General features: G+C 40.6%; 2 protein-coding genes and 1 pseudogene across 4 annotated transcripts in view; 2 read left to right on the top strand and 1 right to left on the bottom strand.

Annotated features, from left to right (window-relative positions):
• Positions 1–6913, bottom strand: part of ACADSB (acyl-CoA dehydrogenase short/branched chain) — a 45211-nt gene extending 38298 nt beyond the window's left edge. For both annotated transcript variants that reach the window (XM_027839768.1, XM_027839769.1), the window contains exon 1: positions 6515–6913. In XM_027839768.1, coding sequence (XP_027695569.1) covers positions 6515–6562 — 48 coding nt within the window. In that variant the 5' untranslated portion in view covers positions 6563–6913. The remainder of the gene's footprint in view (positions 1–6514) is intronic.
• Positions 6914–6990: 77 nt separating this feature from the next.
• The window catches only part of IKZF5 (IKAROS family zinc finger 5), a 29485-nt gene continuing 17640 nt past the window's right edge, over positions 6991–18835 (top strand). Inside the window, exons 1-2 of one of the 2 annotated variants that reach the window (XM_027839772.1) lie at positions 6991–7058; positions 12555–12703. The gene's annotated coding sequence lies outside the window, so the exon portion shown is untranslated. Of the gene's footprint in view, positions 7059–12554; positions 12704–18309; positions 18404–18835 lie in introns of those variants that run through there. The other variant, XM_027839774.1, reaches the window with a different exon arrangement.
• Positions 16383–17867, top strand: LOC114026152 (annotated as a pseudogene).

Below are 18835 nucleotides of genomic sequence, written 5' to 3'. Positions count from 1 at the left end.
GATTTATCCTTTTGATATAGTAGAAAATGCACTGAACTTGGTATAAAATAATTTGAGTTCAAATTTCAATTCTGAACTTAAAAACCAGTGTGATCTTGGGTAAGTCACTTCAGTTTTTAAGCCTCAGCAATATACTGATGCCTTCAGGAGCTATTCATTAATTCAGGATGCCTTCAGGAAAACAATCGTGGGTTGCTATATTTAATCAAAAATACACTGTATGACAGACTGGAGCAGACTAAGTGGCACAGTGGATAGAGTGCTGGGCCTGGAGTCAGGAAGACATGAGTTCAAATCCAGCCTCAGACACTTACTAGCAGTGTGACCCTGTGCAAGTGACTTAACCCTTATTTGCCTCAGCTCCTCATATCTAAAACGGGAACAAAAGGGAGAGGGAAATGGCAAACTACTCCAGTATCTTTGCCAAGAAAACCCTATGGACAAAATTGATGGAGTCATGTAGAGTTAGACATGACTGAACAACAAAATGATGGATGACCTGGATTTTTTCCTCCTAGATAATTTTGTCCCAATTAATGAACATCTGCCAAATTCTAAGAATGTAGAAAAAAAATATAAGATGTGCGGTCCTCTACCTAGGACTACATTATCTAGTTGAGAAGACAATACATACAAATGAAAACTCTTAAGTACCAATAGCAGTACATAATCAAGTACCAAATTGAAAACGTGATTTTATTGATCATACCATGTAGAAGAAATGTTGTGTAAATCTCTGGGTGAGGATGACAGCAGTGGTTTGATGGCCCCAGTTAACTACTGTTCCACCTGGCTATCATGTGGTCATGAACATATGGTACTACTTCTGCTGTTATCTCTGTTGTGTGTATTCTTGTCTAAGTGCTAATGAATGAATATTAGAGATGGAACAGACAGTTTACAACATTGTGGGTTTCTAAAAGATGGAAGAGAATAGCAGAGGTCCAGAAATTGGTGTCCACTGCACACTGCTGGTAGCTGTAGCAGCTAAGTCTAGTGAGCAGCCAGCTTTGAGGAGGAACCTGCTTGAGCTAGATCTGCAGTAATTTGATGCACCCAGTCAAGACACCATGTGCTGTAACCAAAGGGACAACTTGTTCTTTGGCTATACACTACCCAGAAGCCAATTAGGTGAAAGGGAACATCTGATAGTCACTACACTGTTGACTTTCTCTAAGGACAAAGAGGTGGAGGAGAGAAGACTCCTAGTTTCAGAGGTTTTTCGTACTTCAGTTATTTATTTTCTCAGTATATCTCAAGATATTGGGGAGATGGTAAGTGATTGCTATTGGGGACTAGATGGGGGCTTATGAGCAACAGTTAAAAGAAATTCCCCTCCCCCCAAGCCTATTGCAGTTATCCCTAAAACCCTGAGGAGAGTAGTAACTACCTGAATTCTGGGGCACAACCTGTTAATTCAATTGTGGGTTGGGAGAATGGACTGAGACCCTATGCAATACATCTACATATAGATGTTGTCTCCCCAATTGTTATTGTTGTTCATCCTTCATTTTCAAAGAGGACCAATGACATCATGGGTTGATGTCTAGACTTTTTAGTGAACTGGGCTTAAGTGAAACAGAGTTGCACAAAGTCACCAGCTTCACTCTCTCTTCCGGTCATTGAAGTCCAGTGGCAAGACAAAAGTGACTGGTGATGGCCCAGGATGGCGTCTTCAATGTCTGACAAAGCTCTAAGTTCTCCATAGAACCTACTTCAACCACTTTCATGGCCGCTGGAACAATTGTCTTATCTGCCCATTCCACCAGAGGAAGTCTTCAGGTGCTTGGGGTAGATATCCCTCTAACTCACTGATGGGTCTCAGGCCTGTTGCTTACTCTCATCCTGGTTTGGCCTATTTGTCAAAATGGTTTTACTGGGATGTGGCTGCCGCACATGCTACAATTTCCTGGAGCTACAGGTGAGAGTGCTCCCTGAGGGCAAGGGCAGTGTTTACACCTCTTTTGGTATTCCTAGCCCTTATGCCTAGAATATAGTAAGTGCTTAATAAATAGTTGATGACTAGCTGATAATAAAGGAATTAAATTGAAATCACTATGTTCAAAAGTTAAAAACCATCAGTGTTTGCTATTCTTTGTGAAGATGTGGGTATGAATTGATGTGTTTTAGATCTGGTCTGAGAAAACAACTTTGTCCAGTCAGCAGACATATATACTTGTTTCTATCTCTCTAGACACTTTCCTGGTTGGCGTTACAAAACACATTCCTTACAACAAGGCTGGACAATTATAGGTTGAAAGGCAAAAGAAGAAACATTAAGTAAAGCCTTTGCATATATGAGAAAAGAATTGCAAAGAGGCTGAAAAAGTTGATGTATGAGGAAGGAAGAACAGGGGAATCCTCAAGAAGAAAGTACACAGAGCTGAGAGTTAAAGAGGAAAAGAGTATGGCAAGTGGCAGCAGGGCAGAGAAGAGAGAAAGAGGGAGGAAGAACAGAGGCTATTTAGACTGATCATGATAGTCAAGTCTCTAGTCCCTGAATCTGGTGACAGGCTGCTGGGTCACGTTACCTTCTCTGCTCATCAGAGCTGTGCAGCACGCCTCCATCTGGTTACACAATACTATGGAACTAATACACTGAACTTAGGAGTCAGGCAACAGAAACAATGAAACTTCTTAAAGATTTACAGCTGAAGAGGAACATTAACCTTTCTCCCCCAATTTTACAGATGAGGGAATTGAGGCCAAGGGAGGTTCAATGACTTGCCTGCTCACTTTTTACTAAAGTGATCAACTCCAAATTTAAAGCTCTTCCCACTCTAACATGTTCACTACTGGGGAGGCTCACCTTAATAAATGTGGGAAGCAAGACTATTTACTGGATTCTTTGCTAGCTGTATTGCTCCTCTGGTTTCCACTTACTTGAAAAAAAACACCATCATTATGTAGTTTCCTCTTCTGTTGTGATTTTTTTTTAAAGAGCTGCCATTTTCCAATGATACAAGCATGACTTCCTTTTTACAAATATTTATTTTTAAAAGATTAATATTTTCATTGTGTAGGAATTTAGTATGTATGTGTAAGTTCTTTAAAACTAGAATAGTACACAAGTATAAAGTTATTTTATCAAAATAAAATAAACATTCATAGCAAAATATATCAGATTTGTATCAAGTATATGGAATTAATTTTTAACAAAAGTATTAAGCAAAATTCTTGACATCAACATTCAGATAACTTTTTGCTCTTTATTCCAGTATGACTTTCTAAAAAACCTTACAATTTTATGGTCAATCATTTAATTTTCTTTACTTTCAGTAGTCAAATATTTAGATAATAGTTCACTATTTTTTTTTCTGCACTTTAATAGCAGGCCCAGCATTTATAGTTTTAGCATCTACATCATCAAAATAATCTTCCCCAGTTTTAACACATTGTATTGCATCATCTCTTTTTGTGGAGGTGGGGTGGGGGTGGAGGGAGTGGTACAGAGCAGCCTTGGAGTAAATCATTATTGATGCGTTGCCAAAAGTTTTGTTTGTTAACAATGAACTTGCTAGTTTCTGATTGACTTGGGAAAAAATAAACGAATATTCTCATGGATTCCTGATTTGAGCAGGGAGAACTCGTAATTAACTTTCTTACTGTTGTGTTTCAACAGAAGTGTTATCGTGGTTATTCATTCAGTGCTTGATTCCTGGGAGGGCAGATGCAAGAAGGGCTATCAACAAAGCTGAAGTTCTCCACCAATGACAAATAATACTTTCTTTATATGAATAATAACAGCTTAGACGTTCATAGTGTTTTAAGTCTTACAGGTTTTTCTGCACAAAAACATTGTGAGGTAGGTAGTGTAAGTATTATACCAATTTTACAGAGTTTGAGGCTCTGGGACATTAAGTGATTTGACTGATTGATCCATTTACCATTGATCCATGGTCAGATGAGACACGAATTGGACTTCGAACTACTGTTAGCAACTTATTTACCTAATATTTAAAAAACTGGAACACCTGAGGGCTAATCTTGAAGTGCAGGAGTTCTAGCATCTCCAAGGGTGCACTTATCTATAAAGTACTGTGATTTACTACTTGATGATGTCAGCTATGAAAAACAAGGCATGTGGCTAACATAATTGGAAAACAGGGGCACAGATAAAGAATAGTGAGAGAGAAAAAAGCAGAGAAGAAATGGCAACAAGAATGGAGAAAGAATACAAAAGCAGCATCAAAAGGTGGTAAGTTGGTTGCTGAATCACTTTTCAATAAAGCAGATAAAAAGATAGGCTGCCAGTGTTTAAATGTGGGGGAGGTGGGGGGGGGGAGTCCAGAAGTATGATTTTATACTGTACAGGGAGTTCTCTCTAGGTGAGGACATTTTGGGTAACAGGCAATTAATTATTGTTCTGTTACTAAATAGTTGCAGGTTACTAAAGTAAACTGCCTAAAGTGAAACAACCGATATCTGAGGAATTTAACCTTGGGTATCTTTACTGAGGCATGGCAAAAGGACTGAATTTGGAGTTACAGAATCTGAGTTCCAATCCCAAGTTATCACTTACTACTGGCATCATATTGGGCAAATTACTTCTGATTGTTTTGGCAGATAGGAGACTGTTAAAAGAGTCCAGAAAATGAAGGTCTAAACTACACTGCTAGAGACATCGATGGTGGGAGCTAGGTGGTAAAGTGAATAGAGTGCCAGGTCTGGAGTCTGTAAAATGGGCTGGAGAAGGAAACTGCAAAGCACTCCTATATCTTTACCAAGAAAATCCCAAAGGAGGTCATTAAGAGTCAGACACAACTGAATTACAAGAGACATTTGAGACAGATCTTAGAAGTAATACCAGGAGGCAACTTGGATGAGGTATGGTAGAAAGAAAGTATCCAAAAATAACTTTAAAAGTTAAGAGCCTAGGAATGTGGTGGTGCCATTAACAATATACAAGTTAGGGAGAGGGGCAAGTTTAAGGAGGTTAAGGGTGGATGTGTTTTGAAGTGGTTGAGTTTAAAATGCTGGAGTGATTCGATTTCATGTACTGCTTTTTAAAGTTTATACAACGCTTTCCTCACAACATGCCTGTGAGGTAGTCGGTACAAATATACTGCAAATAAGGAAATATGCTACACCATGATGCTACAAATAAGGAAACCAAGACTCAGAGCTCATACTTTCAAGCTGGAATGCGCTTTAGAGTTCAAGTCCAAACTCTTAATTTTACAGATGAGAAAATGGAAGCAAGAGGCTACAACGTTAAAAAGGCTTGAAAATGCCAGACTCGAGATTCAAACACAGGCCTCTCAGACCCCAAGACAATTCTCTTTTCCAGGACTCTAAGTTGTCAGCAAGAGGGGGAAAATATGTTGCTGGAAAGATGTGGGAAATCAAATACTCGGGCACCTGAGAGAAGACTGAAACTCAAGGTAGGTAGGTAGGTAGACCTGAAAAAGTCATCTGAGAAAAAAGGGAGAGCAAATTGTCAGTAATTACAGGGATTCCTTTCTTTCTAGGAACTGGAGGCACCTCATCTTAATACCTGGAAAAGTAAAACAGACAGTGATTTTGTACCTTGTGAAAAAAGGCAGAAACCTCTTTCTCTCTGCTGGTAATAACTGGAAGGCTGTGAGAGGAAGAAATCCTCCTAACAGGCACTGCAATAATTCCTCATTTATAATAAAGTGCTTATTGCTAAACAACCATTTTCAAATCCTTGTGAAAACTCCAGTCTTCTTTTAAAAGTCTGGTTATTGTGGCTGCTTGCTGTTTTTGCAACGAATGCAGTGACTCAGAAACACCACCCAGACCTCCCTGTTCTGCAGAAGGGAAATGGGGATCCTGGAACTCTCAAAAACTCAACGATGGCACTACAAATGCGGCTCGAATATGCAAGAATGGATCCAAAGAAATTCGGGGCTCACCCCAATGCCTGACATATGGTTCTGCTGTCGCAGAGTCACCGTGGTAGGGTCAGAGACTGCAGGCAGGGAGAGTTAGGCAGCCTGAACCCTTTCCAGGTCTTAAATTTGGGGGAAATTAAGGCATCGAGTCCTGGTTTCAAAAGGTGGCGGGAGATTTGGGGACTTGTTTGGGGTGGGGGGAAAGGAGGTGGTATTTTGGGGAGGGAAGAAGAGGTGGTGGTTTTGTGGGGAAGGGAAGTGGTGTTTTAAAGGGGGGGGGTGGTGTTTTGAGGGAAAAGGTAGCATTTTAGTATGGGGGGAGGCATGTAGTTTTTGGTGGTCTGGGGGGTCGTGGTGTTCTGGCATTTAGGGCGAAGGGAGATTGATGTTGGGGGGGGTCGCGGTGTTTTGGGGATGCTGCCAGGCGATGAAGGTCCGTTTCTTTGGCCGGGGTGGGGGGGCGGTGTCCGGGACAGGGGCGGCGATGGGGCAGCCCGGCCCGGGATTGCGGGAGGGAGGACCATGGAGAAGCACCCCGAGGTTTCTGGGGCCCCGGGCGGCGCGCTCTGCGCCGCGAGTCCTTTAGTTTTGGGGTAGGCTAGAAGAAGTAACGGTGACCCTCCGCCCTCTCGTCGGACGGCATGGGGGACACTCACCAGGCCCGCTCCGCCGAAGCGCAGAAGTCGCGCCGCCGCCAGCTCCATCTCGGCTCCCCTCCAGTTAGACTTTGCCTCCGGCTTCGAGCCACCAGCAGCGCGGCCTCAGGAAAAGTGGAAGGGAGGGAGGGAGAGGGGAGGAGCAGGGGGCGGGGCAGGCAGAAACGCCCCGCACACACTCCCTACGGCCGCTCCCCCACCCACACGCGGCTCCTACGGGAGGCCGGGGTGGACATTTGGGGGAAAGGAAGGGGGAGGAAGAGGGGGGAGGGAAAGCGAGCCGTGGATATTTTTTTCCCGGAGTAGTTCTCCCCACTCCCTCTCCAGAGGCGTCTCGGGGCGCGAGCGGCTGCCGTTCACGCGAGACTTGAAGAGAGAAGTAGGGGGGAAGGGGGAGGGGGAGGGAAGCGGAGACACAACAAACATGGCGACTGTGGCGGCGGCGACGACGACGGTGACGAAGACATCGACGGCGGCGGAGGTGGAGGCGGCGGCGGCGGCGGCGGAGACGACGACGGTGGTTGTGCGAGGCGGTTGTCAAGAGGTGGGCGAATAAGACTGGGCCCGGAGGGGTGGGCCGCGAGTGCTGGTGCGCCTGTGATGGGATGGGGGCCAGGGAGGCTTGGGGCCTCCCTGGGGACGGGGGCGGGGAGGGCGGGGAGTCTGGCCTTTCACCTTCCTTTCCGAGGGAGGGGGCCAAGGTGAGAGGTCGCGACCCGGCGCTGGGGGCAGCGCTCAGTCTCGGTGCGGCTGGAGAGCGGAGCGCAGCGCAGCGCGGAGATCGCCGAGATTGGTGGACGGAGCTGGAGCATCCCCTGCGCCGGCCGCGGACGGAGGAGAGGAGGGGCTGCCGGGCTGTCCAACAGGTGGCCGCTTCGAGAGTCCGCTCGGCCCCTGGCTCCCCGCGCTGCGCGTCCTCTTACGAATTTTTATCGAAATGTTCTGTGTCTGACATCCTTGACAAGTAGAGCCTTGCTCCGTCTTCTTCCCGGAGAGCCATCCCTCGTAGTAAAGCATAAAAAAGAAAGTAGTTCAGCTGGCACTGTTCATGGAGCATTTCATTCTACTTCTGCAAAGTGAGCCCTCTCCCCCCCAACCACCTTAAGCACGGTTTTTGTTTGCTGGTGAAGTCAGTACCCCTGGGTGTGCAAAGAAAGGTTAAAAAAAACAGTTTATGCTCTCAAAGAGATCCCAGGCCAATGAGGGAAATCACACCAAACAATATGTACAAATAAGCTACAGGATATATTGGATGTGGAAGGAATGCTATTTTTAAAAAAATTCCTTTTCTATGAAATGATTGTAATAATAGCACCAATTGCTGTGAAGAGAGGAAAGTGAGCTGTTTGTAAAGCACTTTGTAAACTTTAAAGCACTGTATAAATGCTAGCTCTTTCCATTTGCCCAGCGAAACATTAGAGTTTGTGGAAGATTAAAATCTTCAGATAAAAATGTAGGTAGTATACTGGGCTTTAAATTAACTGTGTATACTGGGCTTTAAATAAATAAATACAGGTTTGACTTAAAGATAGACTATCAGGAACTGTTGTCTGCCATTTAATAATTTGGTATTCCCAAATGTGCCAGACACCCTGAAAGGGAGGGAGAATAGAAGTATGAGGAAGAAATGAGGGACCAAGAGACTTATGTGTGGAATAAATAAAGCTTCCTTGAAACTGCTTTTTGTACTTTTTAGCTACTTGTGAGTCGCCTTTCCTTTTCCTGTAACAGTTTTCTTTTAATTAGTTCCAACTTCTAAATAGTTACTGGAGCAGAGAAAAGTCACATCCATAATTTCCAGCTGTGAATTAAACATGCATTGTGAACATGCCATCCAAAGTGTTTTTCAGCAATGCTGTAATATTATTTGGACTTCACCAGAGGCAGAGAAGGCCAATGAAGTTGTGATATCAGATGAGTAGTAGAACAAAGGAAGGGATAGGTTTGACAAGGTATGGGACTTGGAGGTGGAGGGGAGGAGTTGGCAGCTAGGCAAGGAAGTTTCAGTGTAGGCAGCCTGTGACTCAGAATCACAGGGAATTAGATCAGAGCTATAGGACAGTAGTTTGTCATTACCCTTCACAAGGTCAGTGGAGAGTACTGAAGTTTTCAGGATGAATAGAATATTCTATGGATATTATGCTTTGCTTCTTTGATACTTTTTGAGGAGCCAGTCCCAAAACTGACCCTTTGACAAGTGTGATATGGATAAATTTTATTTATAATCTAAAATTCAGAAGGCAATTTTAACTTTTGGGTGGGTGGGTGAGTCATTAATTTACTTGATAGTAGAAGAATTCATTTTTTTTTAAGTAACAGTTTTCATCAGTTTTGCATTATAGTTGAGTACTTTTATACACTCAACAAGTGGGACAAACTAAAATTCATTTTCCAAAACATTATTAATGGAAAAAATCACCGGTAACTAGGTAAATAAGTGAATCAGGAATACATGGTGCATGTTACATAGGCAGTTCCACATGTTCAAAACAATCAACCATTTATTAAGCACTTACCATTAAGTGCTTATCATTCACAAAGTGGAGAGGATAAAAAGAAAGGAAAAAATGGTCTCTACTTTCAAGGAGCTCACGTTCCTACTTGGGGAGACATGTTAACAATTAGGTGCCAACAGAGTATGTATAAGGTTACCTTAAAGGGGAAGGCTCTAGCATCTCGGGGGTCCAGGAAAGACCTTCAGCAGAAGGTGGTGTTTGAACAGAGCTTTGAAAGAGGTCATTATCTATCTCTCTGTTTGAAATTCTTTTCCTCCATAACCATCTCAAGGGCCATCCCCTTCATGAACATGTTGTCTTCTAGCTAAATGTAATTCTTTCCTAGTTCTTCTCAGTATGAGCCCCCTTCCAGTACTTACATCAGATTCTAACTTATTTTAATAGTTATTTGTATGCATGTCTTCTTATTCCCCTATTAGATTGTGAGGTTTTTGAGTACAAGTATTTTCATTTTTCTTCACCTAACACTATATAGTGTGAGAGGCAGTGTGGTGTAATGATCAGGGTACAACACTTGGAGTAAGGAAAACCTAGGTAATGGGCCCTCTAGGTCCTTGGGTGAGGCCTCTTGACTGAGTCCAAATTTTACAGAACAAATCCTTTTATTATAGGGATTTCTTCTATATCCCTGGCTTTAGACCTTGCCTTCAACATTTGCTTGCTAGCTATGTGGACCATGGTCAACTCAATTAGCCTCTCTGTGTCAGCTTCTTCATCTGTAAAATAGAGACCTATAGTACCTGTGTTATTAGATTGGGCCTGGTAGTCTTGAGACCACCATGACAGTTTACCCTTAAGGGAGGCCTTGTAGCTTATGGAATCTATGCATGGAAACCATTGTTGTAGGATTAGGCTTGATGGTCTTGAGGCCATCATGATGGTCTTCCCTTAAGAGAGGCTATGAGATTATAGAACATATTCATGTATATATACTGACAATAATACTTATCTAAGGTTATAATGTACAGCTATGTGCCTCAAAATCATATTTTGTCAACTATCAGCTTGTTTTTCTCCCTGGTATGCAACACCCCCCTCCAAGTCTGTGTGCCTTGACCTCTGATGTACAAATTGGCCAGCTGGGGGAGGCACCCAAAATCAGTATAAAAACCCCTTTCTCATAAGGACATCTTGGAGCACACCTTTCCTGCAGAATGGATAAATGACTGCTTCCCAACACATGGCCACCCTTACATGAATTATACTCAGTATGTTAGTATGTATGCCAGAGCTGTATATCAGGTCCCCTTTTCTCTGTCTTCTTCGCCTCTTCCCCATTGCTTGTAATAAAGCTTTGCAATGAACTGATTTCCATTGTTTTACATATTATTCTCTCCATCTCATAAACTCATTAAGAGATTTCTTTCTCCTACAGCTTCAGCTGGGCCATGGCCCTTTCCTTAGCCATAAACAAGGTACCTGGACAAGAACTTAACTTATTGATAGCTGAACCTAAGCTAGGAGATTATGTCTTTGTGTGAGAGCCCAATTGTAGAAAGCAAGGGACAACAGGGGCATCCTACCTTCTTCCAGGAGAGACTTCCTTATGCCAGAGGATGGTCACAAAACAGTCTACCTCTTATAGTTGGAGTGAGATTCAAAACTGTGTAAAGAGTATTATGTACTTTAAAACATAATTTAAATACTAATTATTATTTCCAAGTAAGTATTTGCCACTTGGCAAAAACAGGAAGAAATAATATTTGCTAAATGAAGTAAAGGACAATGGAGATAGATGTGATTTTATCTATATGACAGATATTTATTAAATGTAAGCTAGAGAGCTCTAGATCTGGAGTCAGGAAGATCAGAGCTCAGATTTGGCTTTGACAGTTACTGTGTGACTCTGGGCAAATAACTCAATTGTTGCTCCTCCTTTTGGACTTTCTGACTAAAGGACAAGGCGGTGACTCACAGAGCCTCCGTTAAAGTAGGGCTCAATACAATCTTCTTACCATTTCCCACTCTCCTGCTTTTAGACTTTTTTGGACTTCTCTAGCCTGCCTACCTTCCCTAGGAAATTCATCATTGGCATTCAATCAGCCTCAGTAGTTATATTTTCATTGGTCTCTTCTGTTTATCTGATTTGATCCTCTGATTGAAGGGTAGGGCCATGAGCTCCAGGGCCTCCATTTAAGGAGGGAACTTAACATTTTTCTTCTTCCCACTTCCCCCAGCTACTCAGCTTTTGAATTTCTCCATCATTCCCTCACATTGGGTTTCCTCCTAGTATTGTCTTCCCTTGTTAGATTGTAAACTCTAGGAGGGCAGAGACTGTCTTTATTTGTATCATCAGCAGTTAGCACAGTACCTGGCACATAGTAGGTACTTAATAAATGTTCATTGACTAACCTTAGTTTGCCTCAGTTTTCTCTTTTGTAAAATAGTGATAATAAGAGTAGCTACCTCTTAAGAGTTGTGAGGATCAAATGAGATAATATTTGTTAATTGCTTAAGTGGTGCAGTGGATAGAGTTCTGGGCTTGGAGTCAGGAAGACTCATTTTCAAATCCAGCCTCAGACACTTAAAAGTTGTGTGACCCTGGTCATGTCACTTAACCCTGTTTGCCTCAGTTTCCTCACCTGTAAAGTGAGCTAGAGAAGGAAATGGCAAAGCACTTCAGTATCTTTGCCGAGAAAACCCTAAATGGGGCCACAACTGGAACAACTCAACAACAACAAATCACAAACCTGAAAGCACTATATGAGTGCTAGCTACTATTATTACTATTATCATCATACAAGGAGCCACCATACCTATAGAGAAATATGACATGATCCTCATCTTCTTAGAAGTGTACTGAACAAATATACCTGTTGCTTTTTTCCTCTTTTATCTGTCTCTTTGTTTTTCATGTTAGTAGATGGTATCGGTAACATTTCTATTGTTAACAGGATTTTACTGAGCCAGTCTTTAATCTGGGAATGACAAAACAGCAGGCCAGAGACAAAGTGCCAGTAATTAATTCGTTTCTTTATGAGGAACAGATTTGCAAATCAGGAATTCTACTGATCAGAATTCCACCTTGCTGTAGTGAAGGCAGAGATTATATACATAAATCATCCCACAACTAGCCCACAAGTCCCACAATCACTAAGGTACAGGTGTTCTGGAGTCCTGTGGGAAAGTATTGTTTCAGGTCCTTGGGGCTCATTACTTGGTGGGGGCACAGAACCAGAGTTCTGTGACGGAAACAGGTTCTACAGTCTTTGATTTGCTTCACTTAAGGTACACAGGCACAAGAATACAGTGATTGTGAGAGTTGTTGTCAAGGGTTTGATCAATCATTTGAAGCTGCATTGTAAGTTTCTCACTTGCATGCCAGAAGAGGCAATTCTCAAAAATCTAAATTATTAGCATATTCATTACACATATATCAATTAATATAAAAATAATAATTCCCTTCCCACTATAAAGCATTGTAAAGCTATATTAGACCTGAAATGCTAATTAAGATATGTGTGTGTATATTAGAACTGTGTTTTACTGCACGTATCTTAATTTTTGGTTACTCTCTTTTGCAGAACTCTGTAGGGCTTTTCAATTTTAGTTGAAAGTCTCTCGATGGCCTTTTGGAGTCAATTAGCATATTTCCAAAGTGGATTTCAGTTACTCTACATTTCATCAATGTTGCAGTGGAAAGAAAAAGGTGGAATTGATTTGGGTTGAAAAGGTAAGTTTATGCCTATCTTTTTATTATTATTAAAAATCTTTAAAATTTGTTGTACACTTAAAAACAATCAAATGTTAATACAAGGTGAGAAACAAAATTTTCTTAAAACATCAGTATTTTACAAAATAGAACCAAATGAATTAACAAACAGCTGACAAGCAAAAACGCTTTGCTCTAAATCCTTTTCCAGATGTATCTAGAGTTCTTTTGGCTTTTTTTCCCAAGATAATGGAAGTTATTAAATATGTAGTTCCAGTTCTATTGATCTCACTTTTCATCTTACATAAAGGTCTTTCTATCTCTTAAAAATACTACCGTAATGTCATTTCACAGTAATATGCCATAATTCATCGGTCATTTTCCAATTGTACTTATAGATTGTTCCCAAAATATAGTTTTTTGTTATTATAAATAGAGCAGCTCTAAATACTTGTATACAGATAAGTTTTATGATTTTATGATTTTTTTAAAGATAAAATCCTAGCAAATGGAATTGTTAGGTCAAAAGGTCTGTCAAAAGGTCTGATTAGTTTTATTACCATTGTATATTTCTATATTGTTCTTCAAATATTTATATTAATCTTCAGTTTTGTCAACAGTATATTAGAACTGAAACAGTTAAACAGTAGTGTCACCAACATTGGATTTTCTCCTTTTTTTTTTTGGTATTTTTTATTCTGATTTCTTGGGTATGTATTTATCTGATTATTATGGAATTTGAGTATCTTTTCATTTAGTCGTGAACAGTTTGTATTCTCTCCATAAATTGCTTATGTATTTGAACCACTGACACACTGGACAGTTTATATTACTAGTTTTATAGATATGTTTCCTTATATGTTCTGAATATTGGACATTTATCTTAAGAGAGATTATTTTTGTGGTACAAAATCCTTTTTCGTTTTTTTTTAAAACTACTGATTTTTATCTCCAATTATTCTCTGATGAAAATGTTCCTATTCTCCACAGTTAAAAGAAGTATATCATTCTTTTTTGTAACAGCTTTTTTAATGACTTTTAAAATATTTAGGCCACCAATCTTTCTTTATATCAGTTTATATTAGTGTATGTTGGAGTTATGGATCTAAACCCATCTGCCACCATACAGCTATTCCATCTTCACAACAGTTTTTATTGACAAGTGATATAATTCCCTAGTGTTTAAATGTGGGTTTAACAAACACTAAAATTCTCTATACATTAGGTTTTATTTTCTGGCTTTCATTTCTTATCTGTATCTCTTTTTTTCCCCTAATGCCAGATAAGTTTTTTCTTTTTTTTTTTTTAAAGGAATTATTGCTTGATAATACTTTCTGTGATTTGAGAGTGCTGTGCTTTGATGGTTTTCTTTTTCATACATGTTATGAATATCCTTGCCTATCTGTTTTTCCATGAGGATTTTATTGTAACTTTATTTAATTCTATGAAATAACCTGTTATATTTTGATTAGTATTGCATTAAACTGGTAAGCTAGTGAAGAAATATTAACATTTTTTTTACTATCTGTTTGAGATAACTATGAACAGAGACTATCCACATATTTAGTTTTTCCTTGATTTTGATTAATAATATTTTGAAAGTTGACTTTATATAGGTCTCTTGTATATCTTGATAGAATATTTATTTGGTTAGGATCTATAATTTCATTGGCGTGGACATTCCTTTTGCCATCAAAGATTCCTCTGTTAACTTAATCTTAGAGAGTTACCTGTGGTGTTGAGAAGGTAAGTGACTTGTCTGTGGTCATACCAGTCATATATTCCAGAAGCAAAACCTTAACCGTGGTCATCCTTATTCCAGAGCTTGTCCATCTATCCCCAACACTGTGATACCTCCCTTCATAGATTAATAACCCAAATATTTGATTCATTTTGTCATTGTAAAAGTATTCTTATCTCTATCAATTTTCCTCGATTTTTGTTAGTAGTGTATGGGAATGCAGATGGTTTTTGAGAGGATTTTTTGAACATCTCTATCCTTCTACTTTGCTAAAGTAATTTGTTACTCCATTAATTACCTTGAGTTTCCTGGTTATATAATCATACTCTCTGCAAAAAGAAGTGTTTTAACTTCTTCAGTGCTGATGCTTAATCTTTTATTTTTTATAACTTGTTTCTGTTGTTTAATAATGGCAAGAGTAATCATGCAGATGAGGAGAGAATCCAGGCTTGGGCTTGGCAGAGGACAGCCAATGAAAATGCATAGAATTGGAAAGAACATCAGGTTTTAAAAGCCAAATAGATAGTTTTATGTTTGATCCTGGAGGTAATAGGGAGTCACAGGAGTTGATTGAGTAGGGAAGTGACATAGACCTATGCTTTAGGAACGTCAGTTTGGCAGCTGAGTGGCGGGTGGACTGGAGTGGGGGAGAGACTTGAGGCAGGGAGAATAACCAGAAGGCTGTTGTAATAAAACAGGTGTGAGGAGGGCCTGCATTTGGTTTGTGACAGTGTCAAAGTTGAAATCCAGCCTCAGTTACTAAATGTGTGACCGTGGGCAAGTCACTTAGCCCTGTTTGCCTCAGTTTCCTCATCTATAAAAGGAGCTGGAGAAGAAAATGGTAAATCACTCCAGTATCTTTGTCAAGAAAACCCCAAACGGGGCTATTACGAGTCAGACATGACTGAAAAACTACTGAACAGCAACAACAAAGTATCAGAGTAGAGAACGGAGCTTATAGATCAGTTGTTGAGAATCAATAGGATTTGAAAACAGATTGGATTTGGAGGATGAAAAAGAGTGAGGAGTCTAGGATGACACCTAAATTTTACAAGCCTAGGTAACTGGGAGGATGGTGGTACCCTTCACAGTAAATAGGGAAGACAGGAAGAGAGGAGAGTTTAGAGACAAAGAGAAATCAGTTTAGTTTTAGACATGTTGAGTTTAAGATATCTCTGGGATATCCATTTTGAGATTTCCGAGATGCAGTTGGAGATGTGAGACTGGAGGTTAAGAGAAAGATTGAGGCTGGATTATGTATAAATATTTACACACATACACACACACATCTTACACATGCATATGTTAGAGTGTGTGAAGCTTTTCATAACTTGACCTCAAGATACCTTTTTTAGATATCCCTTTCTTCCATCTATGCTCCAGTCTAGCCAAAGTGACCTCCTTACTGTGAGACTCTTCCCTTCTCCATGCTTTTGCATTGGCTGTTCCTCATGTTTGGAGCACACAGCCTTATATTTCTATCTCTTAGAATCCCCAGTTTTCTTCATCCACCACTTTGTACATGAAGGTTTTCCTCATTCCCCTCCCCCCCAGCTGCTCGTGCTATCTCTTCCCTCAAATTTCCTTCCATCTGTTTTCTTTCTAATATATATATTTTATATACAGATATATTATCTCCCTTGATAGAATGCAAGCTTGTAGAGGTCAGATACTGTTTCACTTTTGTCTTTCTGATTAGCTATCTTGCATTGCAAGAGGCACACAATAGGTCCTTATGAATGCTTGTTCATTGCATCTTAAATTTTGTAGCTTAGAGTTGTGTATAAGAATCTAATTGTTTCTTTGATTTCTTTTGCCATCATATCTCCTTTCTAATTTTTGTAATTTGGTTTTGTTTTCTTTTTTTAAAATTAGTTTTGTTACTAGGTTTGTTAGTCTTTTAAAAACAGCTTCTGGGTTGGTCATCAAGGGCAGCAGTGTTGGTGTTGCCATCTCATCATGCGTGAGTGTATCTCCATCCATGTCAGACAGGCAGGGGTTCGTATTGGCAATGCCTGCTGGGAATTGTATTGTCTCGAGCATGGAATCCAGCCTGATGGTCAGATGCCAAGTGATAAAATCATCAGTGGTTGGGGCAGCTAGGTGGTGCAGTGGATAGAGCACCTCCCCCAAAGTCAGGAGGACTTGAGTTCAAATCTGGCCTCAGACCAGACACTTGACACTTGACTAGCTGTGTGATCCTGGGCAAGTCACTTAACCCCAATTGCCTTTAAAAAAAAAAAAAAAGGAAAAAATATCATCAGTGGTGAAGATGATTCCTTTAACATGTTCTTCAGTGAGACTGGGGCTGGCAAGCACATGTCCAGAGCTGTTTGTGGACCTGGAGCCAACTGTAGTTGATTAAGTTCCTACTGACACGTAGGCAGTGTTTCGATCCTGAGCAGCTGATAACCGGAAAGGATGAGGCAGCCAACAGTTATGCCTGAGGCCAAAAATGCCTGAGGCCATTTATCATCATCAAGGAGATCGATTCGCAGACTGGCAGATGTATGCATCGGGCTGTAGGGCTTCCTCATCTTCTATAGCTTTTGAGGAGGCACCAGCCCTGGCTTTGCCTCTCTGCTCATGGAAGGGCTCTCCATTGACTATGGCAAGAAGTCCAAGCTTGAATTTGCCATTTCATCCCAGGTTTCCACAGCGGTCGTGGAGCCTTACAACTCCATCCTCACCACTCACACAACCCTGAAAAACACCAGCTGTGCCTTCATGGTCAACAATGAAGCCATATGTGACATATGTCAGCATAACCTCGGTATCGAATGACCTATGTACACCAACCTGAATTGTCTGATTGGGCAGATCATCTCCTCTATCACGGCTTCCTTGCACTTTGATGGGGCGCTGAGCGTTGACCTGACAGAATTCCAAACGAACCTGGTACCCTATCCACTTTCCCCTGGCTACCTGTCTCCCATTATATCAGCCAAGAAGGTATATCACGAGCAGCTGTCTGTGGCAGACATCACCAATGCCTGCTTTGAGCCAGCCATCCAGATGGTCCTGTGACCTCTGCCACGGCAAGTACATGGCCTGCTGTATGTTGTACGAAGGACACGGTGGTCCCCAAAGACGTGAACACTGTGATTGCCACCATCAAGACAAAGCATACAATTCAGTTTGTGGATTGGTGCCCCACTGGATTCAAGGTGGTCATCAACTGCCAGCCTCCCACTGTCATTCCCGATGGTGACCTGGCCAAGATGCAGCAAGGCTGTGTACATGCTGTGTAACACCACGGCAATCGCAGAAGCATGGGTGTGGCTGGACCACAAGTTTGACCTGATGTACATCAAGCCGGCCTTCGTCTGCTGGTACATGGGGGAGGGCATGGAGGACGAATTCTCAGAGGCCTGGGAGGATCTGGCAACTCAACTTGGTGGAGGCAGAGGTTGAGAAAGGGGAAGAGTACTAGGGAGCAAGGAATGCCAGAGAGCCTCGCTTCCCACCCCCTACAAATATACTTGGTTACATAATTTGTTTCTGTATTTAAAAAATAAAAAAACAGCTTTTGTATTTCTTTATCATCTTCATTACTTTTTTCTTTTTCCTCTAGATCTCTGCTCTGCTATTGGTTATTTCTATGTGTTTTTTGTTTGTTTTGTTGTTGGCTTGTTGCTTTCATCTTTTAAGTTTTTTTGAGTACAGATTCAGCTAATTTTGTTATAATAGTTAATAGCTAACATATATTATAGCACTCACTATGTACTAACCACTGTGCTAATTGCTTTACAATTATTATCTCATTTGATCTGTACTACAGCCTTGGGAAGTAGGAGCTATTATTATCCCCATTTTTACAGGTGAGGAAACTGAGGCAAACAGAGGTTAAGTGATTTGCCCAGGAGTACGTGATTTGCTTCTAAGTGCCTGAGGCTGGATTTGAACTCAGTAAATCAGGTCTTCCTGACTTCATGTCTGACTCTCTATCCACTATACTACTCAGCTGCTTCTTAATACAGGTATTTACTATTATAAATTTGCTTCCAGCTACTGTTTTGACTCTAGCTCACCAATTTGTAAAATAGATTTTATTAATACCTTTTGTTTCTTATATCACCTAGATATGCCTTTTTATTCTACTCTTCTCCTACCTATAGATTTTTATACGTAACGTTTATGTAAAAATTGTAATTTTATGTAACCTTTCATTTTTATAACTTCGTCTTTTACCTTGACATTTACTTAATATGTTTTTCATAGTTTCCTCATGAACCTGTACTTTTTATTCATTGCATTATTATTTTCTACTGGTTTATTGTAATTTGGTCTTTAATTTTACTATATTTTTCTATATTTGCTTTTATCTTTTTTTTTCTTTTTCTTTTCATTTTGCAACTTAGTATGTGTATAGTTTTTATGTAGGTTCCTTGAATGCTAGAGGAAAAAAAGGC

Source organism: Vombatus ursinus, unplaced genomic scaffold, assembly GCF_900497805.2.
Source record: "Vombatus ursinus unplaced genomic scaffold, bare-nosed wombat genome assembly UNPS02014833.1, whole genome shotgun sequence".
Lineage (NCBI taxonomy): Eukaryota > Metazoa > Chordata > Mammalia > Diprotodontia > Vombatidae > Vombatus > Vombatus ursinus.
This window is presented reverse-complemented; position numbering and strand designations above follow the sequence as displayed.